Source organism: Sciurus vulgaris, assembly GCF_902686455.1.
Source record: "Sciurus vulgaris genome assembly, chromosome: 7".
In the NCBI taxonomy this organism is placed as follows: Eukaryota; Metazoa; Chordata; class Mammalia; order Rodentia; family Sciuridae; genus Sciurus; species Sciurus vulgaris.
In genome coordinates, this window is record NC_136467.1 from 15,429,467 (window position 1) to 15,456,039 (window position 26,573).

Consider the following 26,573-nt stretch of genomic DNA (forward strand, 5'->3'; position numbering starts at 1 on the left):
AGTAAATCTTTGCTTGTGCCTGGCTTTTGACACATCCAGAATTCTTTTCAGCAGCATAAATCAAGAACCTGCCCAGGTCAAATTGAGGTCCCATTGCCCACTAAGAGGAACCTCCTTGGACCTCTGTCCAGTGTCACTCTCTGCTTTAACACCAACCTATGTGGTTTGCCCAGGACTTGGCAAGTAACAAGTCTTGTGGAGTCTTTTGTTTAGTGCTGAGATTGAACCCATGGATAGGTGTTTAACCGCTGAGCCGAGGCCATTTTTATTTTTTATTTTTTTATCTAGAGACAGGGTCTGGCCAAGTTTGTTAAGGTCTCACTAGGTTGCCGAGGCTGGCTTTGTGTGCACCGGGCTAGGTCTTATGTTCATGCAATTGACAAACCTTCGATTCAGTATCAAAGGACAGCAAGGGGCAGGAATGGACAGCGTGGCTTTTTTTGCTCATCTGACGTATCTTTTTGTTTGGTTTTAGATGTAGGTTTGTCCAAATTATAAAGGGAAAAAGTGATATTTTCCCAAACATGCAAGCATTTCTACGAGCTATAACTGGGGGAAGGAGACTGGAAGGGAAAATTTACCCCCTGTTGACCTAGTTATTCTGCTACTGAGGCAATTTGCTTAAAGCCATTTTATCGCCTTGTATTACCACAGTGGTCCTTGGGATCTGGAGGAAGGATAAAACACTGTCAGCCTGGGCTGGGCTTGTGGCTCAGTGATAGAGCGCTTGCCTAGCATGTGTAAGGCCCTGGGTTTGAGCCTCAGCACCACATGAAAAGAGAAATAAATAAAAATAAAGGTACTGCGTCCATCTACAACTAAAAAAAATATTTAAAAAAACTTGTCAGCCTGCTTCAGGCTGATTCAGTTGGTGTTAGGGCGGGGGATGGGGGGGGTGTCTAACAGGTTTCCAGATAGGCATCGGCCCAGAGACCCACTTTGAGTACCCCAGGGTTATGGTGGCATTACTCCTGTCTTTCTTGGTTCTACTTATCAGAACTGTAAAAACCAGAGGAACTAATAATAAAGGAGCGGAAAGGAACCTGTGCTGTTCCTAGCATACTTCTCTGCTGCAAGGTGCTTTTCTTCTTCCCAGTACTGGGTATCCAAGCCAGGGCTCACACATGCCAGGCAAGTGCCGTACCACTCAGCCACATTCCCATCCCTTTTTATTTTTATTTTTTTATTTTGAGACAGGATCAACCACGTTGCCCAGGCTGGCCTCGAACTTGTGGTCTCCTGCTTCTGTCTCCCTAGTAACTGGGATTACAGTTGTGCACCACTGCGCCCAGAGGCAAGGGTGGCACCCAATGAGAGGGTTGCAGTGTACACATCTGTAGTACATGTTCAAAAGACTCGGATTCATTCTAACCCCCCATTCTCATTCCAAGTGTCCCTGTAATCTGCCCAAGAAACCAAATGTCCCAAATGGTTTACAAGGAGGCAACTGTACCGGTCTCCATAAAGAATCCAGATGACAAAGAAAGATAGGATTCAGGTCATTTGCCAAGATCACACAACTTCTTAGTGATCATGTAGAGCACAGATCTCCCAATTCAGGGCCCTTCCTCCACTGCTGCCACCCTGCCTAGGAAAGAAACATTTCCTGGACTTCCGTTATGATTTTTCCATAATAGTTCAGGAAAAAAAAAAAAAAAAAAAAGCCAGGCAGTGTTGCAACATCTGTAATCCCAGCTACCCAGGGTGCTAAGGCAGGAGGATCCTAGATCAAGGCAAGCCTCAGCAACTTAGCAAGACCCTCAGAAACTGTGAGATCCTATCTCAAAAGAAAAAAAGGACTGGGGATATAGCTCAGTGGTAAAGCACCCTTGGGTGGAATCCCCAGTACCAAACAAAAGAGAGAGCCAACTAAAGAATTCTTTCTCTGTTTTCAGTTACACAAGGGTGCCCCAGAGCAGACAAAAGTCAGAAGGCAGCCAGCCAGAGAACCAGAGCCTGAGTAACCCATGGTCTGGGGAGACCTGGGAGTGACCAGGAAGAAACTGCCGGTTTAGCATGATGTGCCCCCTTCCTGGAGAGATGCGCTAACTGGCCACCAAGGCCAAAAACATAACAGGATGCAGAGGACAGAAAAATACAGATGACACAGAGAGTGGACGATTCCCCTTTGAATGAGGGCATGTCTGCATGCTGCATTCACTCGCAGTTTTAAAAGGAAGATCATGGGGCCGGGGATCTAGCTTAGTTGGTGGAGTGCTTGCCTTGCAAGCACAAGGCTCCTGGTTCAATCCCTAGCACCCCCCATCCCCCAAAAAGGAAGATCACTGCAATGATTCAAAATCTGCCAAAATACTCAAGGAGTCAGCAGCAGGTCATCAGTGGTCACAAAGTGCTTCTGGTGGACAGTGACCAAAATTTCATTCTGTTCCAATGACTAACACAGTTGTGATATATATATATATAAAGCTCTTTCATAACAGGAGAATCTAGTGAAGTATTTTTGTATGATAAACTGAAGATAAGTGAACTCCAAATCCTCATCTTTCTCAGTACCCAAGCTAAAGTGTATGCATGAACGTATTTTTGTTGCTGATTGTGTCCCCTCCCGACAGCCCATAAAAAACCCGGGATGTTTTCCCCTGAGTTACATCCCCAGCCCTTTTTATTTTTTCAGGGTCTGGCTCAGTTGCCCAGGCTGGCCTTGAATCTGTGATTCCTATGCCCCAGTCTCCCAAATCATGGAAATTACAGCCATGTGCTATTACTGTGCCCATCTGTGCATGAGGTTTTAAGAAATGTTACGAGGCTCTGGGTTGTGTGTTCTCTCCTCATTTTTCCATGGACACAGAGAGGGCACCAGATCTGTCGATGTCCCCACACCTCAAACTCTCTCCTTTATGACCGCACAAGCTTCCACTGTCTTCCTGCAGGCCACCCCCAGTCCTTGCCTGGATTATGAGAACAGCATGTTGGCCAGTCTCCTCCCAGCCTCGAGTTTCCATTCTCCGAAAGCAGGACACCATTGGCTTTCTAGGCAGAAACTCCTTTCTTAGGCAAGGCTGTCCTTGCAGGGTCATCAAACATCTGTGACCTCAACGCATGACATGCCAATAACCCCTAGCCATTGCAATACCCCCAAACACGTGTGGGCAGCACGCACAGGGACATCAAGTCTGCCACTGCTGCAGCCCAACAAGCCTGGAAAAGCCCTACAGCAGAAGGGTCACATCACTGCCCTGCTTAACCACTTTAACGACTGGAGGATAAGCCCTGCTCCTTGAGAGAGCTCCCTGGCCATCTCTGCAGGATCTTTTCTGGAAAAGTCTTTTATAAGTACCCCAGTTTTATTGTGTGCATGTACAAATATGTAACAAGAAATTTCACCATTCCATATAATTATAATGCACCAAATAAAAGAAAAAAAAACATGAAAAGCACAGACCCAGGTCCTTCTCTCAGGCTGCAAGCTCTGTAGGCAAGCCCACCTACTTTCCCAGGCGTTGCATAAGGTCCAGAGGCAAAGAGGGGTAGTTAGAATCAAGTACAAATGTGGTTCTTTAGATTAGCCTGTTAGAGTGCTGCCTGTATTCACTAATTACACCAAGTCATTTGGGATCGTTAGGGGACAGAGCACAGGGTTGAACATCAGCATCAGCTTTAGTCCTCAGAACCCTGTGTGGGAAAAGAACTCATGGTGTCATTTGGGAAGTGTCCCCCTCCCTCTGGTTTCCAAATAAGTTACAGAGAAGCTTCTCCCGTCATATGTAAAACCACCCCTTGTCCTGTTCACACTTTTAATGTCACAAGTAATGGAAGAGTACGCAGTTAGGAGACAGCCCCCTGACCGCAGGCTGCTACAGTAAACATCCTGTCACTTGATGTCCAAGGGAGACAGGGTGGTTATTAGAACATGGCAGCATTTACAAAAAGAACAGAAAGTCATGATTATCTTCGTAATTATATCTTCACAACCATGCCACCCCCAAGTCCTCCTGTCGCCTTAGCCAAGACCTGTGACATCACTTTCTGGTGGGCATGGCAGGACATTTGTAATCCCAGCTACTCGAGGGTGAGGCAGGAGGATCACAAGTTCGAGGCCAGTCTTGGCAACTTAGAAAACTCTGTCCTCCAAATAAAAACTAAAAGGGGCCCCAGGTGCAGAGCTCAAGGTGGAGTGCCTACCACAGCCTGGATTCAATTCCCAGCACTGCAAAGCAGAAAAAGGAGATCTCTGCTCTCAGGTAGGCTCATCAAGGCCCAGATTATTTTCCTAACTCCAGTGACGTGCTGGAGACAGTGCAGAACTTGGTTGTGAGGAGAAACCTGCCTCTGTCCAGAGTTGTGCCAATAGTGGTGCATTTAGCAGACCCTTTTCCAGAATCATACCCATCCCAGACACACCGTTCCACACCCCCGTGATGCTCTGTGGACAGTGTCCCCAGTCGAGTGCTTCGTTAAAAGCAGCACTTATGTGACATGGATATCACAGCAGCGAAGAGAAGAGCAATACAAACCGAACCGAAGTGAAATTACAGAAAGAAAATTTAATTAGACTTTTATTTAATGAAAACTGGCCCCCAAACAGAACTAGAAACCAAAAATATTTGAGGTAAGTGCTAAGCTTAAAGCTTACATTAAAAGCTAAATTTGCAGCCCCTATCTCTAGTTCCAAACATTGAAGGAAAATATCAGAACAAAGGATCTATGTACAGAGGCAACACATGGGTACCGTTAAGCAACATTACCTGAGGGGGGACACTTTATATTCCTCAGTGACAAGTGGCAGGAGTTTACAAGTCTTGCAGCATCACTTTCTATTGTCCATGGCTCCATGGTAATGCCAAAAATAGCAAAATTGAGGCACTTGCTCAAACTTCCACGGTTTACATTTGATTATGCTTAAAAATTAACAGCAGCTTTTAAATTATAAAACAATTATATTTCAGGCTACTGTTGACATTCTTGTTAATACACAATGTTGCTAAACAGCCCTGGCATTCAGAAGCAACCCGGGCACGCAGGCATCATCGGTACAGAAAGCAGTCATAAAGCAGTGATCACTGGAAAGCCGGCTGTGATGGCCTGTCACTCTGTCACATATGGGAAGAAAGGACAAGGGCACACACTTAACTTGCTCAGGACAGCAATGTTTCTTTCTGCCACAGAACATTATAAACTGCTGTGGTCTCCAATACTTTCCATTGTCCTTGAAAAAGCTTCAACTGATGAGAGGTGGGCATCAGAGGATTTTATATTGGAGGATAACATTCAATTATTTTCATTATGAATGCGCAGGTGATCTACTGGCACATGCCTGTAGTTCCAGCTACTAGGGAAGCTGAGGCAAGAGGACCACTTAAGCCCAGAAATCAGAAACCAGCCTGGTCAACAGAGACCCCATCTCAAAAACAAATAAATACGCATGGGTGGCTATTGAAAAGAACTAAAAGGATATCACTAGGTGTCATACTAATATGACCAATTGTTTAGGTAGTCAGGTTTGTTAAAATAAGAGAAACTACTTTCGATTTTAATAGCAAACTTTCTTGTAAAAACTATGTCGCTTTCTAGAATGTTTACTTTTTAAAAATCATTGACAGTTAAAATTTAAATTCTCAAACTGGAGTACTGAGGTTAAGTCAAATTTATGCATATTTGCCAGGACAGTTCCATGTGTGAAAAGGTACTACTTCTTTATGGGACAACTGTCTGACAAAATCCTTTATGTATGACTCGTCACGTTAACTTAGGGGCAGGGGCGCGTGGAGAGTATACTAGGGACTTAACCCAAGGAAATCACCACTGACTACACCCCCAGTCCTTTTTAATTTTTATTTTGAGCCGGGATCTCGCTGAATTGTCCAGACTGTCCTTGAACTTGGGATTCCCCTGCCTCAGTCCCCAGAGTTGCTAGGACTACAGGTGTGTGCCACCACGCCCTTGCATTTCTAAGGTCAACTTTTAGGTAAGACATTTTGCACTATTAAGTCTTCTTAAAAATTTCCTTCTGGAGACATCTGCCATTTTTGGTTTGAAACCAAAAATATTAACAAGAGAACTGGCTTTTTCAGGAATTATAAGATGAGGAACTGTACCAGAAATGTCAGTCTGGAAAACTACTACTGAGACTTCCTTTGAACATCTGACTCAAACCAGTGTAAAGCAAGATTTCAGGCAGCGATGACATCAGAGAGCTCCAGCTTACCCACCAGAGTCTTATCGTCATCATCTTATTCTAACCCAGGAGACATCGGTCCCGGGCTTCCTGGCACCTAATAAAACCAGCAAATCTAAGTGAAGCAAATATTTTATTTAAATCAGTTGTCATATCACAATTTATCCAAAGAAACATAATGCAACATTGTTCTTAAAAGAAGGGGCACAAATGTGACACAGACACAATCCAATATCTATCAAAATACCATTTGTAAAGAACAGGACTCATTTCGATCTGTGTGAATTGGCCCAGCATATAAGAGTACAAATCAAAAACTTACAACAGTCAATTCTTTTCTGCATAACATGAAAAAACACTCACTACTCTGCCTCAGGATTCAGCACGCTCATCTGTCCACACAACCGTAACAATTAGGAGAAAAGACTTAGGACTTCATCTGCTACTGAAAAGGCCTTCTTTCCAACCGCCGCTGGACTAGAAAGAAAAATCTCACAGTAACAATCGAACATTCTGTATGTTTCAAAAATGCTTTTTTATTTTTAGCTCACTGTGCATGAGAGGAAAGTGACGGACTTCAGAGTGCTACTAGCATGGACCTGAGCGTTAGTGAATTTTAAAGGAAGAACTGTACCTTCTCCCTAGGAATGTTATTCTCAGAAGCTGGTTTTCACAGGTTGTCATTGAGGCTTAAGTCTTTCCAAGGCTTCCCCACAGCTGCACACCCCGTCATATGTTGGGTGACACAAAGGGCATGTGCTATGGCACACATGTCCTTACACAGTTAGAAAAAACATACGAGAGACACAGAGGGAGGATTACTTAAAACACACACATAAATACATAAAGGATGGTATCCAGTTTGAGAAGCAGAACCAGGTATTGCCAACTCCAGTTCCAGGTTAAGAATTCAGAACCTTAAATCAGAAATGTTATACAGTATCAAGGGAAAATTACAGGTGGTCTTGGAAGACTCTTAGGTGGCTATAGCTCCTGATGAAGCCTCAGGATTGTCGGGGGCGCTCTAGGAGTGAGATCAGTGGATGTGCCTGCTCTCTGATTCTCAAAGTCTGAAACATGGGTCTCAAGTCTCCGCAGCATCTTCTCCATGACTTGTCTTCACACACTGGTCTTGCAGCTAGATGATGAGATTAACTGTAGAAGAAGTAAGAAGCAGAGTAAATAAAATCTTGTTTTCCCCCCTTTTTATTAAAACAGAAGAGCTGTGCAAGTGAATTCAGCAACCAGGAATTCCAGTAATACAATAAGTTTACCTCCATGAAAAATAAGAAAGAGGGCCGGGTGCAGGGGTACACACTGGTAATCCTGGTGGCTCAGGAGGCTGAGGCAGGAGGATCACAGGTGCAAGACCAGCCTCAGCAACTTATTCTATCTCAAAATAAAAAGAACTAGGGATGTACTTCAGGGATAAAGTTCCCCTTGGTTCAATCCCCAGTGCCAAGTATAATTAATAGAAATAAATAAATATATTAAAAAAGATAGTGAGCTAGGGAGATCTTGTTCCACTATAGAGTGCATGCTCTGTATGCCCAAAGCCCTGAGGTTCAATCCCCAGTACCACACACAAAAAAGAAAGGCTAGTGAGGTTCCGCATTACATTATGCTGAAACACCACACTGTGGATGTAGTAGTACTTCCTGTCAGGTTCATATGCATTGGACACTTAAAAAAATTTTTGTTAATATTGCTGGTGCAGAGGGGGAAATCCAATTGTGTCTAAAGCACTATAAATATTTATATAAACCTCCTTTTGACTGCTAGTTACTTAACAACAAAACAAAAAAACTCAACACACCAGTTGGTGCGGGGCTGGGGGCGCACAACGCATCTCCTATGCCTTCAGCCAAACACACATGCCCTTTACCTTCTTCTAAAGCAGTTCCACAAGGGGTAAAATGAAGCCATTATTTCCATGACACCAATATGACTAAAGGGCATTTCAATGAGGAAAAAAATTAGAACACTCTAAATCTCTTAATCTGGTTGAGAGTTACCTTCCCCAGCTGAAGAATCTGCATCAAATCATGATTATTTGAACTCCCAACTCTCTTATAGCAAATTTGGCATCTAACAGTATGAAGGGGAAACATCTCTTTAGAAGAAAAGGAAGCTTACTTACACCAGGTCTTAGGATTCTGCAAGCTCGGGCCTTGCCATTTCTCTCTCGTGTTTCTGTATCTCCTCTTCTGTTTGGGGTTTGGTCTCCTTATCCGACTCACTGTGCACTTTTCCCTCCTGAAATCCTACTTCCTGGGCATCTTCCTCCTCTTTCGGTTTTGGTCCATTGGCATCCGGGGACTCTTTGGTTAAGTCTCCCGAGGCATCAGCATCTGCCAGGGTTGAGCTTTGGTTCTCTGGGTGATCGGCAGCATCTCCTTTTTCATCTTCTTTGGACTCAAATGGTGACTTCTTTGTTCTTTCTCCTAATTCAGCCTGACCCTCATCTGACACAGACTTCATTCCCGTTCCATCTCCCTCGGCCTTGGAAGACAGAATCAGCTCCTCACACAGTTGGTCACTTACGCTGGAACTTTTGACCTCAACTGTCACGATCTTTTCAGAAGCTTTACTCACATCTTTGGAAGCATCAGCAAGTGGCGGATGCACAGCAGTCAGCTCTGGCTCCTCTTGGGCTGCGAGGGCTTCCGTGCCATCCTGTGCAGATGCCTGACTTTCTTCTTCTTTCTTGGGTTTCTCTTCGGCCCCCTGGCTGTCAGCTTGCATCAGGAGGGTCTGCGTCTGTAAATCAGTTGTGAGCACGTCTGTGGCTGTTTCTTCTGTTCGTGTGAACTGGTCAACGGCTATCTGGATGATGTTTTGGACAAGCTTACTGCTCTCGGTCTCAAGTTCCAAAGTCTCCTTTTCGCCCATGGGCTCTTCCTTCATTTTGCCTTCCTGGCAACCAACCAGCTCCTCGTCTTCATCTGACGTCTGCTTCTGGGATGTGCCCTTCTCTCCTTCCAGGTTGGAAGGCAGGCCTCTTTCGGGAGTGGCAGACACTATTACTGGTATGGATTCTGCCTGGGACTCGGCCCGCGCAGGCACATGTTTGTCGCCTGGCAGAGGAATCCAGTCATCTTCTTCAGAGGTTTTCTCTGCTGGTCCTAAATGGGCACCTGCACACTCCAAAACTTCACCTGCTTCCGAAATCTCGACAGTTTCTCCTGAGACCTTTTCCTCCGCTGCTGTGAGAGACTCTGATGCCGCAGAGCTCTGAACGTGCGTCTCCGTGCATCCTGCTTCCTTTGGATCTGGGCCGGGGGAGCATCCTTCAAGGCTGCCCTCTTCCTTCCTCCCGTGCAGGCCAGGCACCCTGACTGTCTCAGCCGGTTGCTGGCTGGGCTCCTCAGAGGTGGGAACCGCTGGTTTTTGGCCCAGATTTTCTTCGCCCACTTGTGCTGGCTGTGCTTCAGCCTTCTCCCTTTCTACTTGAGCTACCATCTCTGGGCGTGGACTCTGGGGTTCAGTATCGTCATCCTTCTGACATTCCTCTCCTTTGGTCACTTCGCTTGTAAGGGCGACTTCGGTGCCCTTTTCCTGACTGATGCTCTTGTCTGTGAGCAAAGGCGCTTCAAGTCCTGCAACACACTGTCCATCTTTGGCTCCCTCCTCAGCAAACTGGCCGGTCTCTTGAATCACCTCAGTCTTGGATACAATGGGTACAGCCTCCACTGACACCTCTTGATCTCTGTGTTCTAGACTTTCCTCCATTTTTGATTGCTCTATATTTTTTTCCTGTAATTGAAAACTAGATGGTGACGGAGGCCCCTCTTTCTGCACAGAAACAGCCTCGGCCTGTGTGACCTGTGACTGGGTACGGGATGCGTCCACATTATCCTCATGGCGTTCCACAACCTCCTCTTGTTGTATGGTATCTAGAGCTTCAAAATCTGCTACTGGGGTGCTTCCATTGGTTCCGCTGTCTGTCAGGGTTTCCGCTGAGTCAAGGGGCAGAGCCTCTTCCATGGGGTTCTCCTGGGACTTGACTCCAGTCAAAGTTTCCGCTCGACAAGTGGCTTCAGGTTTCTGGGACTCTACACTCTCCAGGACGTGAGGAACATCTTCCGAGCTTTCAGGGCTGGGCTGTATAACTCCAGGGCCTTGGGTGAGGTGCTCGGCCTTGGCTTCCTGTCCAGGTACTGTCCACACTACATCCGTCTCTCTCCTCAGAGCCTGCGCTTCAGAATCCTCTTCTGCTCCTTCCGGCTGCGGGGCTTCTGGTTCCTCTTTCTGTGTGGCCTGGATCACACCTTCTGGCCCACTGGCGTCGGGCCGTTGGGATTCCTCTTTCACCTTTTCTGCAACGGCCTGCAAGATGGCTTGAGTTCGCCTCTCCTGGTCTTCTGCGTCTGGCACGTCGCCTTCTACCTCCTGAACGGGGGTGGCTTCCTCAGTGGTGTCCGGGGATTCGGTTAACTGGGAAACTGCTGACACCATTTCCGTAGTCTCCTCGGCACCAGATGCTTCCGTTGTTTCTTCGGCACCAAGTGCCTCCGTGGTCTCTGCAGCTGTCACAGCCTCAGACGTCAGCTCCACCTCGCTGGCCATCGTGTCTTCCTGGGTCTCTCTGCTCTCTGGCAAGGTCTGGGTAACCGTGGGAGTTTCTTCTGCAATGACTTCTCTTTCAGTGACCTCCCCAGTTAATGGTGCGGCTTCCTCTTCTGCTTGTTCAATGGGCTCCATCACTGAAGCAGATATCCAAGAAGGAGACCGTTCTTCAATATTGGTAACCGCCCTTGTCCCATCAATGACGGCCACAGTCACTGTCTGAACCAGATTCTTGCTGAGCTCCTCGGACACGTCCACAGGCATCTTGTCTTTGGACCTCTCTGCACTCTGGAGGGCCTGCTGTGCCTCCAGTTTCTCCCTCTCCACCGCATCGTACTCGGACAGGGGTACGACGGCTGGGACATCGGGATCATCTTCGTTGACTTCTGTTGGCCCTGGGTCTTCCGTGGCGGCTTGTTCTTGTTTCCCATCTGACCTTTTCTTCCGACGGCCTGGAATAAATTTCTTAATGGAAACCCAAGACTCTTCCTTCCCGGGTTCCACCTCTGAAGCTAAATGTTCTACACCGGGGTCTTCGGTTTTCTCTTCCAGTTTCGATTTGGACTTTTTTCTGGGAGTGACTAATCGCTTAAAGGACTCCCAGGTGGAAACGCCCTCCCCTTCAGAAGGGCTTCCAGCTGGCTCGGGTGAGGAACTTCCTGGCCCCTGATCCTGATCCTGGGAGCTGGCAAGGATGGTGTTGCTTCCCGTTTCTTTGTCTTTGCTGGCCTCCTCTGCTTTGTGGCTGTCTCCTCCCACGGCCTTCGGTGCCCCTTCTTCATCAGAAGATGAGCCTTTCCTGGCTCTTTTCTTGGATGACCCCACACAGATTAACGCTTCCCAAGACACAGACGTGTCCACCTTGCGCTTCGGCTCTTCCGGCTTCTGCTCTTCTCCGGGTCCTTTGAGTTCCTCCTGCATTTCAGAGACTGCGCTCTCCGTGGAAGACAAGGTAGCGCTCTTCACCTTGTCCAGTTCGTCTTCTTTATCGCTTTCCGAGGGCCTTCGCACGCGTTTCTTGGGTGTCACCATCTTTTTGAAAGACGCCCAGGGTGTGATGCCTTCTCTCTTTTTCTCTCCATCGGAAGTAGCTCCTTCTTCCCCTTCCCCTTCCTGGTGTCCTTCTGCTGTCCCTTTCTCCAGGCACGTGATCTCCTCGGGTTCTTCGGGGGAAGAGGGGGAACTCTCCCCCTTCTGCTCATCGGCACTCTCCGGAGACTCTGCTGGAACCTGCGGAGGTTCCCCGAGCTCGTCGTCTCCTCCGCGTCTGCCCTTCTGTTTCTTCCCAGAAAGCTTCTTCAAGCCCGTGCTCGTGAAGAGTTTCTTGAGGGGGCTTCCCTGCACCTTGATCCGCTCCTGCGATGACAGCATTTCCGCCTCACTCACCACGCCCTCGGGGTGTTTAGGCGACACCTGCTCATCGGGACTTAGGTCAGCTGGCTGGGGATGGTCTTCTCTGGACACACACTCTTCTTTGGTCTCTACCGGCTCCTCGGCAGGTCCCGCTTCCATTTCAACCAGTTTTTCAGGTGGTGAGGGCTCTGCCATGTCTTCCACGTCTGCTTCTTGCTCCTCTGTTTTCTTTTCAATGGCGGTGACATGGACTTCTGCAATAACTTCTTGCTGGACTTCTATTTTGTCATCAAATATTTCTGTCGCCAGGGGAGCACACTTCTCTTCCACAGAGTCCTGCAAGACACTGCCTGGGTCTTCTGAGGGCAGCTCCACCTTCTCAAACTCGGCGGACAGTCTGGCCTCATCCAGCCCTCCTGCGGGTTCCTGGGGCTGGGGCTGCCCCTCTGACGCATCTTCTGTCTTCTCCTCTGCATCTGCTTTTTCTGGCTCTTGCTCCTTTTTCTTCTCCAACACTTCCAGTTCATCCTCCTTTGTCTTCCTGAAACTCGTCTTTTTGCGCCAGCCAGCCCAACCTTGTGTGAAGAATTTCTTGAAGGGTGATGCTGTCTCACTGGCGATCGGGCTGGTGGGAGATTCTGGAGACTTGGCAAGTTCTTTTTCTTGTTTTTCTTCTCCTTCGTCTTTGCCTTCCTCTGCCCCTTGATCAGACTCAGTCTGAAGAGAAACTTCTGTGTTGCTTTGCTCGAGCTTAAGGGCATCTTCTGGCTGCTCTATGGATTGCTTTAGTTCACTTTCTTTGGACGGTGATGCCCTGGTCTCCACACTGGGCTCTTGGTGGTCACCGGCCCCATTGGACCCTTCTGCGCCCTCACCTTCATCTTTTTTGACAGCGAGCACCTGGACAGTATCAGTCTTCTCGTTCTTATCCTTCTTCACAGTGAATTTAAAGCCAACAAACTTAAACACCTTCTTAAACCCAACATCATTAGCCTGGGACTCAGCAGGTTCTGTTAACTCCTCCAAATTGCTTTCCGAAGGGATCTGTTCGATTATTTCAGGCATCTCCTCCTGCCTGTCATTCGTGATGTCCTCAACAACCGCAGAGTGGGCAGCCATCTCTTTATCAGAGTCTCTTTCTCTCACATCTTCAGACTCTCTCTGTCCAACTATTAACAAAAAAGTGAGGAGAAGGGAGGAAAATCAGTACAGTTCAAGGAAGTCAAATATAGCTTGAAATATTAATTCTCTCATTAAGATAAGGCGTTTCAGGATTAGGTTAAGGGTCATAGGGGTATTTACAAGTCCTAATAGATAGGGCAATGACTGCTCTTCCAAATGAACTTCAAAAATTCAGGTTTTCAAAGGTACAGCTCTGCTCTTTCTGTTCCTGTTAAAGGGAAGTTAACACACTCAGATAGCAAGCAATGGGTTACAAATAAGTAGTCACTAACCAGATAGTGTATCTTCTGCTGGACAGTCAAATAGAATCACACCCCACACCCACGGGTTCCAACTGGAATCCACTGGGTTTTAGCTCTAACTTCCACTGTGTAGGAAACAAAGGGTGAGAGGCGTAGGCTAAATAACAACACAAGCAAGGTATCCACACAAATTCGGAGGAGAGAAATTCTACATGATAACTAGCCTCATCTCAGCAGGTCCCCACAAGGGACCAGCTCCATGGAGAACTTCCAGGCGAAGTCACAGAGAATACCAGGAACATTTTATTGTGAGAAAGGAGGTACCCAAGAGCTGGTGGGGCATGTGAGAGAACAGGAAGACCAGCTTTCAGGGGCTCCCACTGGCCACTCTGAAGCATATAAAGGGGAATGGTATGACATCCATGGGTTACAACACACTGAATTAAAAAAAAGAAGAGGAAGAAAGAGAAAAGGAAGCAAGAACCATAAATTGAGAATGGCACCAAAAAAATGAGGAGCAGGAAGTACTTCCTTATGAAAAAAATGTCAACTGGCTGGGGCTCTAGCTCAGCCCAGCATGCACAAGGCCCTGGATCCGAGCCTCAGTGTACTGTGCATGCACACACACACACACACACACACATACACACACACACACACACACAGACACAAATTCAATAAACAGATTCCACATAGATTCTTAAAGTCATTCTCTTTAGAATATTAGAGTCAGAAAAATGACAATCTACAAATGTCATTTTAACAAGTTAGGCTGCAAGTGTTGCTCAGTGGTATAACACTTTCCCACCATGTGTGAGGCCCTGGGTTCCATCTGCAGCACCTGGCTAGTAAAAACAAGGCAATAAGTTATCCAGACAAGGATCAAGGAATGCCGAAAACATCGAGTGAAAAGTTGTCAGAAACACAGCATTAGAGCATCAACATGCAGATTACTTTCTTTTTATTCCTCCAGTACTAGGGATGAACCCAAGGCGATTTGTCACTCAGCCACATCCCCAGCCCTTTTGACTGTTTAATTTTTTCTGGTACCAAGAGTTGAACCCAGAGGTACTTAACCACTGAGTGACACCCCAGCCCTATTTATTTTTTATTTTGAGATAGGGTCTTGCTAAGTTGCTTAAGGCCTCACTAAATTGCTGAGGTTATCTTTGAACTTGCGATCCTCCTGCCTTAGCCCTCAGAGCCACTGGGATTCCAGGCATTTCAAGTGCCAACTGAACCAAAGGATCAAACTTACATCCTTAGGAATAGGACCAAATGTCATTCTGTGCCTCCTCAGGAAAGGCACGGAGGAAAACCACGGAGGAAAACCACAGATCCTGTTTGCAGTTCTCCTGGCAACAATGCTAACAGAATCGAACCATGAGGACAATCAAATCCACAGTGAAGGACATTCTGCAAATAACCAGTCTGGCCTGAAATCTCAATGTCATGAAGGACAAAAATCATGCAAAACCACAAAAGGGTTGTCTGCAGTCACTTTAAGTACTTTAAGGAGCGGGGTAGAGAGAGGATGTGGTAAGATCTCCATAACTGGTGAATTAGGTCAAGGACATATAGATATTTGCTATATTTTTTCTGTAGGTTTGACATTTTAAAAATCATTAGGGGTAAAAAGCAAGTTAATGTGGCTCAGTGAAATGGGGGTGCAGGGTGGAGTGAAGACTAACTGGGAGAATTCAGGAGCAGAACAATCAGAGATGCCTGCCATGTCCTGAATTGCATAGTCATTTGGGAAAACCACTTTAAGAACACTTTGGGGTTCTCTGGAATTGGGAAACGTGGGAGGAAGCAGGTGTTCCACATACCACCCATCTCCTAAACCCCAGTTTCAATTTGAAACATTTTAACTCTGGGAGGACTGGAATGATTATAGTCAAAACTAGAGAGAGAAAAAATAATGAGCAGCTGCCAGCTGGCAGGACCAAGCAGTTCACTAGCAGCTTGATCACAGCTTAGCAACATTCAATATCGGCCTTCGAGATTTTACACACAGTAGTTGGGCTCGCCCTGACAAAATCGTATGTACAAGGAATTTGACTTCAGCGCCTGTTCCCCAGACTTGCCCCACTTTCTTCCCTGCCCCTGTCCTCCTTCCTCTACTCTACTGATTTTCCATTTCACGCATTAATTTATGTTTGATTGGTTCTTTCTACATATACATAAAGGTGAAAATACCCGTGATATATTTATTTATGGACATAGCATTATTTTTTAAAATTCATTCCACTTTTTCTCCCTTTTCTTGCCCCTCCTCCCTCTCACTGGATCTCTTTCTACTCTAATGATATTATCTTTATGATATCTTCCTTGTATCTTTATGATATCTGATCTCCCCCCCCACACACACACCTTCTTTCCCTTATTTTGCTCTAGCTTCCACATATAGAAAAAAATTCAATCCTTGATTTTCTGAGACTGGCTTATTTCACTGAGCATGACATTCTCCATTTCTATGGCAAATGCCATAATTTCATTCTTCTTTAGGGTTGAGTCAAACTCCATTTATATAAATCTCACACTTTCTCAATCCAATCTATTTATCAGAATCTGGGCTGATTCCATAGCTTGGCTATTTTGAATCGAGCTGCCACACACACTGAGGTGGCTGTATTGCTACGGTATGCTGAGTTTTACTTCTATTGGGTAAATACCCAGCAGTGGGATAGCTGGGTCATATGGTGGTTCCATTCCTAATTTTCTGAGGACTCTCCATACTGCTTTCCAGAGTGGTTGTACTAGTCTGCAGTTCCACCACCAATGTATAAGTGTGCCTTTATCCCCACATTCTCGCCAGCATTTATTACTATTTTTTCTTGATTGTTGCCATTCTGATTGGGGTGAGACAAAATCTTGGTGTAGTTTTGATTTGCATTTTCCTGATTGCTAGGGATGTCGAACATTTTTTTCTTAAATTTGCAGGCCATTTGTGTTGCTTCTTTTGAGAAATGTCTGTTTAGTTCTTTTGCCCATTTATTGATTTTTTTTTTGTTGCTGTCAAGTTTTTTAAGATCTTTATATGTTCTAGATATTAATATTCCTCTGTCAGAGGAGCAGCTGGCAAAGATTTTCTCCCATTCTGTAGGCTTTTTTTCTGTAGGACATTTAAAAAAATCATAACTGGTCAACTTAGTCTAGTCTCTTGACCTGTCAGAATAATCTTCCAGATGTGACACCCGGACTGGGCCTGTGCGCTTTGTGGGCGTGCTCGACGTGCGCAGCGGCACGGCGCCTGGGCCTCAGCCTCCACTGCCCTCTGCGCGGCCGGGCGCAAGTTACGCAGGCCATACCGGGAGGGAGGCCCTGCTTCCTAAAAGTCGGCTTCCACTGTCACCAGGCTATTAAGCATCTACTGAGCCCCGGGCCTTACGATAGCACAACCGCTTTCCTCCCAGCTGTCTAGGGAGGGCACGTTGGCGCCGTCCTTAAACCACAGGGTCTTCTTGCGGCTGGATCACTGCTGCCACCCCTCCGCCCACATCCCGGGGCCATCTCTATCCCAACCCCAGGCTCCTTTCCAAGCCAGAGTTCCCGGGGCTGTGTCCACGGAGAGAAGTGGCGTCCGGTCTGGGACACCCCACGGGTTGCAGCTGTGTTCAAATCCGTTTTCGTCACATCTCCGGGTTAGAATAAGGCCACCAGTGAGGGTTTGGGCTCCTGTCGCACAGGACCCAGACGGTGGCCTTGCCTTCCGGGGTCCCCTGGCTAACACTGGCCAGTTCGGGTCACGGGCCCGCTGTAGAGCCCTGGGCTGGAATGCAGTGGGCGCTGCCATCAGCGCCCTGACCTTTCCGGGCAGGGACAGGCAGGCGAAGGCTGGCGAACCCACACCCATCGCCATCCATGCCGGTGGCTCCCGGGGGCGAGGAGGACCGCCGAGGCGGGCGCGCTACTCACGGCAAAGTCTACTCCACCAGGGCATGGCGGGCTCCGCCGGCCAGGGGCAGAGCGACAGGGGCCCGCGAGGCCGGGCCTGCCTCGCCTCGCTGCCCCATCGCGGAGTGCGCTCGGCTGCCCCGCGGGGGCCCGCAGCGCCAGTGACGGGGCCGCCCCGCGGGGCAGCGGCGCGCGTCACAGAGGCCCGGGCGGCGCTGAGAGCCCGGGTCGGCCGCCCCGCCAGCCAGCCCCGCTGACCAACGTCCCTGCCGCTGGGCCGGCGATCGGCTCCCCACGCAGCCCTCCTCGGCGGGTCCGCTCTCAACCCCGCCGTGCACCGCAACTGCGGCAGGGATGGCGGCGTTTTGAGAGCTGTAAGTTCCAGCGGAGCCGGACCGCGCGCACCCCTGATCCCAGGGAGCAGGGAGACTGAGGCAGGAGGACCGCAAGTTCGAGGCCAGCCTGAGCAACTTAGGGAGGCCCTGTTTAAAATTTTAAAAAACCACAAAACCTGTTGGGGTGTGGTTCAGGGGTAAAGCTCACCTGGGTTCGAGCTCCAGCGCTGGTGCAGTGGCGCAGGCCTGTAATCCCAGCGGCTTCGGAGGCCGAGGCTGGAGTTCAAAGCCAGCCTTAGCATCTTAGCAAGGCACGAAACAATTCAATAAGACCCGTCTCTACATAAAATATACTAAACGTGGAGGTCTGGGGATGTGGCTCAGTGGTTGACGCCCCCTCAACCCCAATTCAATCCCCAGTACCAGAGAGAGGAGGGAGTGGGGGGAAGAGTTGTTAAAAACTGGAATATGGAACTGCGGACATCGGACATCGGACATGTTTCCCGCATAAAGCTATTCAAAACAGCATCTGGGAGAGTGCAATACCATATGTGCACTGGGGAGAGGAGTCTGGCAGCTTCTTATACCAAACACACTTTTTACAATACGACCCAGCAATTGTGCTCCTTGGTGTTTGCCCAAAATGAGTTGAAAACTTAAGTAAACACAAACTGCACATGGATATTTATGACAGCTTTATTCCTAACTGCAAAACTTGGAAGTAAACAAGATGTCCTTCTGTAGGTTGAGCAGATAAATGATGGTACGTGCAGGCAGCAGAATATTATTCAGCACTAAAGAGAAATGAGCTATCATGAGCGCTGATGCTCGCCTGTGATTCCAGGGGCTAGGGAGGCTGAGGCAGGAAGATCGAAAGTTCAAAGCCAGCCTTAGCAGCTCAGCAAGATCTTCAGCAAGTCAGTGAGACTTTGTCTCTAAATAAAACATAAAAAGAGCTGAGGATGTGACTGTGGTTAAGAACCCCAGAGTTCAAACCCCAGTACAAAAAAAAGAGAGGAGCCTTAACATAATGCTAAGTGAAAGAAGCCAATCTGAAAAGGCTAAGCACTGTATGATTCCAAATCTATATGACGTTCTAGAAAGGGCTAAACTGTGGAGATGGGAAAAGATCAGTGGTTGCCAGAGACTGAGAAAAGGAAGAACAAATAGGTGTACCATAGGGGATTTTTAGGGCAGTAAAAGGTGCCATTCTGATTGGTTGTGGTGGTGCACACCCGTAACCCCAGTGACTCCAGAGGTTAGGGTAGAAGGATTGTAAATTCAAGGCCAGCCTCAGCAACTCTGTGAGACCCTATCTCAAAAATTTAAAATCTGATCTCATGTCTACATAACAGAAATCTAGTTCTGGTGTCTGTTTTGTTTCCCAGGAAATGGTTAGGAGGGGACATAAAATAAAAGAGGGCTCTACCACTGAGCCACACCCCCAGTCTTTTTTAAGTTTTAATTTTTGGACAGGGACTCACTGAGTTGCCCAAGCTGAACTGAAACTTGCGATCCTCCTGCCCTAGCCTCCCAAATTCCTGGGATTGCAGGCGTACTGGCTCCAGCAAGGTAAACTGGAACTATAGGTCAATCTAGCTAAAGGGCATGTGGGCATTTCTTGTACTATTTTTATATTTGCAACTTTGTCAGTCTGAATTTATTGTTTAAACACAAAAATGAAGATAGTAGAGCTGGGGAGATAGCTCAGCTGGTAGAGTGCTTGCCTTGCAAACACAAGGCCCCGAGTTCGATCCCCAGTACCACCAAAAAAAAAAAAAAAAAAAAAAAATGAAGATAGCTAGCAAAAATATAAAAAATAACAAAATGGAGAGAGTAATATCCACCTTCTATGAGTTGAGAGGAGGCCATTTAACTTTGGTATGTTATATAACACAATATAAATTTCAACTGCGTATTTAACAATCTATAAACTACACCCCACCTCCAAAAAATGAGAAACAGGGGAAGACTCTGGACAGACTGGTTTTTAAGTTTTTAGTTTTACCATTTCCTAGTACTGGGCCCTGAGACAAATTTCCCAAAAACCTCTGTTGCTAGCGTCTTCATCTGCAATATCCATCACCACCATCACTGGAATTGCTTGCAAAGATTAGCTGATCAGTGGACTGTCTCTAATAATAATAAAATAAAAATGCTAGTGACTGTTTTCTTTGTTGTTTTCTTCAGAATGAAACTACTTATTTAATGTTTGTCAATTCCTAAAATAATCTAAACTGTAAAACTTCAAAATACAGAAAAGGGAAATTTCCATAAAGATAGCATTCAGAAATAATCACTATTAATACACTTTTTCCAGATAAGTTATTCAACAGTCTTCAAAACTATAGCATGATGACTGCACAATGTATATTTATGTCCCCCTACTGCTCAGTGTGCATTGGTCAAAATTCTCACCATTTCTCTGTCACAGATATTCACAAATATAAAAACCATGGTCCAAATCCCTGAGTTTTTGAACAGGAGGGGGCAGTGTTGACCCACGCCAGCTGCTCAACTACAAGGACCGAGGCGTGTGAAGAAATCTCACCAACCAAGTTCAGGTACACTCACAATTCTGTAAGTGGAATGCTCTGCTGTGCCCATTTCCACCCGACTTCCAACAGACACGTGTCAAGGGGAAAATATAGGCACCCACACTTCGAGTCAGCTTTCCATTCTTTTTTTCTTTATTTGCACTAAAGATGCAGGTCCATTGCCCCATTTTGGACTAGTGCAAGTCAGATGTGGCCCCAGACCTCTTCCTGTGTTGACCCCCACTTCTTCCTATGACCCAACTGTGCGCAGTCTTCCCGGTTCTGGCTGCAGGTGGACATCGTAGACGAGATGTCACCCTCCCTTCCATCAGTCTCATCTAGTCTGGCTCAGCAGCCACCTTTAAAAGGTGCTTTTTCATGCTCCCTGCGCTGGTGCTCAGTGAGTTACAGATAATAACTTAGAAAGCAAAGTGGGAGGCTGCTAAATGGACTTTTGGGCTTTTTGTTTGTTTGTTTGTTTCTGGTTTTGGTTTTTTTCAGTGCTGGGGATTTAACCCAGGGCCTTATGCTACGAACTGAGTTATATCCCCAGCCCTGTTAAATGGATTTTTTAAAAAACAACAGCCCAATAATCTGGGTGGCAGGGAAGGAAAGGGAAAACCAGCAGGTCTGGTGGGTGACTGGTAAGACACCCGCCAAAACAGTGAAAAAGAAAGAAGGTTCACTGTGGGCCTGTCCAGGCTTCACCTAGTAGAATCCACTCACAACTGCACTTTACGAGAAACTTCTATTAATGTCTTTGTTTTTGCCAGGCACTGTGCGACACACCTGTCATCTCAGCCACTTGGGAGAACAAGGCAGGAGGATCACAACTTGGAGGTCAGCCTGGACCATTCATCTAGCAAGATGAAGCCTCAAAATAAAATTCTAAAAATGCCTGGGGATGTAGCTCAGTGTAGAGCGCTTGCCTAACATGCATGGGGCCTGGGGTTCAATCCCCAACAATGCAAGAACAAGAACATTTACTTTTTAATTTATCATTTTAAAACCTCCTGTCATCATTTGACACATCGGCTCACTATAGATACTTTGGTGCTCGGGATGGAACCCAGGGCTTGAGGCGTGCTACGCATGCACTCCACCACGGAGCTACGGAGCTACGGAGCCGTTACCTGCCGTTGAGGGGGAAAACTCAAAGGAGCCCTGATCTGGGGATGCACTTTCCCGACTCCCAGAAGTCCACCCACAGAAAACGGTGTCAGCCTGGGCCTCACGTGGTGCAGAAGGATCGCTCATGGGCAACTCTCCATGACATGCCACCTGGAAGGGCACCGCAATCAATCCAGCAAACCTTTCAAGTGCTGGCAGCCCAGACGTGGTGTTCACCACCTCACCTAGGACGATATTCAGCTAGAAAGGATTTCAGGAGAGAGCTGAGATGGCCAGCTCACTGGAAACTGTGATCAGAGTGGGCACTGGAAAAGGCTGACTTGCCAGCGATTCCCATCTTCACACCGTCCCTGCAAGTCGTCCATCCTCTCCCACGCCGGACATGTCAAAAGGGTGAGGAAAGACTGATCCCTCCAAGCGTCCACAAAGTCACCTGCACCACCCCAAACACGACCTTGTTGGTGCGTGTTTTGTGTGAACAGGTTTTTTCACACCTACTATTAGTGGAACATCCTACCTATCTTGTTTCTAGATGGTACTTTGTGAAAAAACCGTGCCTGCACTGAACATGTACAGACATCTTTTCCATGTCATTATTCCCTAACAACATACTACATAATTTTTAAAAATAGTATAATAACCATTTGAAGCACTTACACTGGACACTTATACTGTATTAGGTATAGTAAGCAATCTAGAAATGATTTAAAGTATATAGGAGGGCCTGTAATCCCAGCAACTCAGGAGGCTGAGACAGGAGGATTGCAAGTTCAAGGCCAGCCTCAGCAACTTAGCAAGGTCCTAAGCAACTTAGTGAGATCTTGTCTCAAAATAAAAATAAGAAGGGCTGGGGGGTGTAGCTCTGTAGGACAGTGTTCATGGGTTAAATACCAGCACCCCCCTCAAAAAAATAAAGTATATGGAAGAGTATGTGTAGTTTATTTGCAAATACAATGCCATTTTATATAAGGGACTTGAGCATCCACAGCTTTTGGTATCTTAGAGGATTCTAGAACCAACTCCCCACAGATGCCAAGGGACAACTATAGAGATTAAAAGATAAAAGTATAATTTGTACAATAAATAAATAGAAGCATGATTCTTTTCTTTTGCTTTAGATGCTTAAAAAATTAAGGAACGTGTCCAATTAAATATTACAAAAATTTCAATGTTTTCATCTGAACTTTGCTGTTGGGTTTCAGTGACACATCATTTTTCGCAGAGAAAAAAGTGCAATTTTACAAAAACTACAACATTCATATTTTTAGGTTTAGAATCCCAGTGTTCTCAGTCCCCAGGCACATGGGGACGGCTTACTATGACATCTGGAACTGGTTAACTTTCCCCCACGACTTGCAGCATTGTCCTGGAATTTTTCCAGGAATTCTCTGCATTCTAAATCCACCCCTTATCCTAACACGTCCAACCCCCCTTGTCCTAAAGCTCATTAGCCACAAAATCTCCAAGAGGAGATGCTTCACTGGGATTCAAACTCAGAGAAGCAAAACCCTGTACAGGAGCCTACAGATGACATCATCATCGTCCCTGGTCTTGACACTCACGTTTCATGTCTGGACAGGCTTATAAAACTGTGGGCATCACTAAACAATTATTAGCATCTTCTATAAAATGAGAAAAAGTCAAATTTTTACAAGGTACTCTATAGTTATGCTTCTTGGTCGCTGTGAAGTTTTGGGTAAATTACCAAAGTATGAGAAATCTACTTTTATGATAAGAAGGGGGTTAAGCAACCACTTTTTGCAGGATTACTGTGAGGAATAAATCACAATGTGCACAAAGCACTGAAGAGACCTGACAGAGCAGGCACTCCGGAAGCGCAGTTACTCATCTTAGCAGTTGCAAAGGTACCGATTTCACGTCTCCCAAATCCCTGGACAACTGCTCTGTATCCATAGCACATTAACAGCCACATGCAGATTTTTGTTTGTTTGTTTGTTTCTTCTTATTCTCTTATAAAGCGATTAGCATAGGTAAATCACTTTAAATAATCAAAAACATGCATGAATATTAGAGGACTCTTCTTCCCCAGTTTACTGTACAGATAAAGAATGCCGGCGGGGCGCTGTGGGACACCAGTGACTAGGGAGGCTGAGGCAAGAGGATCAAAAGTCAGAGGCCAGCCTGAGCGATTGAGCAAGGCTCTGTTTCAAAATAAAATTGAAAAAGGAGTTTGAGATAAGCTCGGTGGTACAGCACGCCTGGGCTCAATCCCCAGTGTTAAGGGGGAAGGGTAGTCACCCTACCTTCTCACAATACCTTTGCAAAATTCACCAAGTATCAATAGTATCTGCTAAGCTAAATAATACGTATGAATTAAGGAAAACAGGAAAGATATTTTCCTAAGTCCAAAATTCTTTCCTGGCATGCCATTGGTGTGTAAGGAAGGGATCCTCATCCACCATGTCAAATCACTATGCTCTAGTTTCTAGGCTATTCTTGCTAATGGGGCACAAGCGAAAGGAGACCTCAGGAGTGGCAGCATGCAAGGTGACTAATCAATCACTGCATAATTCAAGTTCTACTGCATAGTTTCAGCTGTTCGTCTGAGCCTGAGAGCAATGATAACGATTACTACCAAGGCACGGTTTTCCCTCCTTTCAGAAATGAAAACTCCTTCTTAAGTAGTTCCTATGAAAACACCATCTGTCCTGTTAATGAATCGTGACGCTTGGGCACCCCCTCCCCAAATACCATAGTACTAAAGAGGACTCCAGGAACTTTCTTCTCCTTTATTTAAATGAGTAACTTCAAAGAGAAATAGAGTTCTGACTATTTAATTAATCCTTACACCAGGTTTTAAAATCCTGATTGCTTTTCAAGATTCTGACCAACTAGTCAAAAAGGCTGATTACAGCCAGGCAAGCTGGTGCACGCCTGTCATCCCTGTGGATTGGGAGGCTGAGGCAGGAGGATCACAAGTTCAAAGCCAGCCTCAGCAACTTAGAGGGGTCCGGTCTCTAAATGAAATATAAAAAAGGGCTGGGGATATGGCCCAGTGGTTAAACACTACTGGGTTCAATCCCTACTCCCCCGTGCAAAAAAAAAAAAAACCAAACAAACACTGATTATAAGTTTTCCTTGCCAGGATGGAAAGAAAAAGAGAGACAGAGACAGAACCCCCCTTTTTTTCACTTTTTCCACTATGAAACATCTACTTGCTGTTAAATTTTGTGCATTTTGACACATATTCCATATCCACATTGCAATAAAAATAAAATTCACCAGGGCATTGTGGCACACACCTATAATCTCAGTAATTCAATTTGGGAGGCTGAGGCAAGAGGATCACCAAGCTCAAGGCCAACTTCAGCAAATTAGTGAGACCCTGTCTCAAAAAATAAAAAAAGCTGGGGATGTGGCTCAGGCGTGAAAGCACTCCTGGGTTCAATTCCCAGTACAAACAAAAACAAAAAGTAAAATTCAGAAGCAAGAGACCCAACCACTTGAGACTATCTTAAAAATTAGATAGTCCTTCCAAACCTTCCTGTTCATTGATTATTCCATTGTTATTATCTGAATCCACTGTTAAAAGCTCCTTCCCGTGCCAGTTTATTAACTCTTAATTACTGCTAAAGAACCACCTTCCTTTCCCACAAGAAACTGACATGTGACAAACTATTACCAAACAGTGAATATAATAAACATTTTGTATATGAAAAGTGTCCAGAAAAGTGAGCTCTTAGAAGTCCCTCTCTCTGACTCCCACAAGCCACACTACAGGTGGTCTCTGCCAGGGTTGGGCATTTGCATATTTCAAACATGGAAAAATTAATGATGGGAAAATCATGAATCTTGTGCTTTTTATTTTTTCACTTTGTCTATTTAATAAAAGTCTTTATGTATCATATAATGTTTGTGCTGGTAAATGGGGGTAGGAAAGCTAATCAAATTACCTTGGGGGAAGGAATCAAGGAAATCGCAAAGTAAACAAGCTAATCTATAGGAAATGAGAGATATTTTTAGTTTTGCTAAACTTTCACATTGATTTAAAAATCCATAAGATGACAAGGCTTTGCCAAAGCAGCTATATTGAGAAAATAGAAAGTCTCTACTGCCCTTTTAAGAAAACGCATAGATCCAGCAGCACGGATCTCAAATATTTAAATAAGAGCTCTTTTGATCAATCTAGTTTAGCAAATGGAGTTTAATTTTCTTGATGAGGGTAAGAGGGAGTGAAGAAGAGAAAATGTGCAGGGTCCCAAGAAAGGAGTCGGGCCACCCTACAGCTGCATGAAGATTATCAAATACCAAGTTAGAGGAGCTGTATATTATAAAAGTTTGATGTAGACAACTTATTTGCTAGAAGTAGGAATTAAATATTATACTTCATACAGCCAGATTCCTAGAAAACAAGCTGAGAAAACTACATTTTTAACTTTTTTATTAACTGCCCAAGTGAGGAAGTTCTGGGTTCAATTCCCAGCACTGCCAGAAGTACAGATATACATACAAATTTGAAATGACCACCACTTAAACCAGAGCTAAAACTTCAGCCTCCTAAACCACCAAGTGTACTTTACTTCAAATTTCCCAATAAGTCAAAATGCCAAACGCTTGCAGTGTCTCAAAAAATAGGAATTTTTTGTTTGTGAATACTGCAAAAGATGAAGCTTTCACGCCTTATTTTCAAATTCGCACAGATCTGGTTTTTTTCTATTCGGCTGGCTGCTGCGGTTCCTCTCCCGGTGTCCCCGCCCCGAAGCCCCTAACAAGGGAATGGCTACTACACAACCTGAACCGAAAATACAGACTCCGTGGGCGCCGCCAGGAAGAGTTCTGCTCAGGCAAAGATGGAAGAGGAGCTCTGGATGCAAAGGCGCACGGGCAGCAGGGCGCGCCTGGCCTCCCAGGATGCCCACCCAAAGGCACAGCGGAGCGAAGAAAGCACTTTCCTCGCCCCAGGCCGGTCACCGAGGGGGGCGAAGCAGATCTGGCTCGCGCCTTACCTGTGATCGTAATGGTCCCCAGCATATTTTACTAGCACGAGTCCAGCGGCCAACAAGTGGGCCGGTCCTTGCCCTCCTGGGCAGCTGGCTGAAGCCTCGCCCTCCTTCCTACCAACCCGCTGAGGTCTTGGTGTGACCGGAAAGAACGAAGGGCCAGCCACCGCAGAGCTCCACCGGGACCGAGATGTCCTCGGAGCCGCAGCGCGAAGCGGCCCGCGAGTGCA

General features: G+C 46.2%; 1 protein-coding gene across 1 annotated transcript; it reads right to left on the minus strand.

Annotated features, from left to right (window-relative positions):
* Positions 1-4,485: 4,485 nt before the first annotated feature.
* Positions 4,486-26,573, minus strand: AKAP12 (A-kinase anchoring protein 12). The gene is made up of 3 exons (XM_079146626.1): positions 26,350-26,573; positions 8,277-13,227; positions 4,486-7,291 (listed from the first exon to the last, which is right to left on the minus strand). Exons 1-2 carry the CDS (start codon positions 26,372-26,374, stop codon positions 8,285-8,287), a joined length of 4,968 nt encoding a protein of 1,655 aa, XP_079002752.1. The 5' UTR covers positions 26,375-26,573; the 3' UTR covers positions 4,486-7,291; positions 8,277-8,284.

What these genes read in the sequence shown, in the direction of transcription:
- AKAP12 (XM_079146626.1), bottom strand. Translation starts at nt 26,374, where the DNA reads ATGCTGGGGACCATTACGATCACAG. An exon ending in GGGGACCATTACGATCACAG is followed by an intron (nt 13,228 to 26,349) that starts GTAAGGCGCGAG and finishes TTTTGTTAATAG; the next exon opens with TTGGACAGAGAGAGTCTGAA.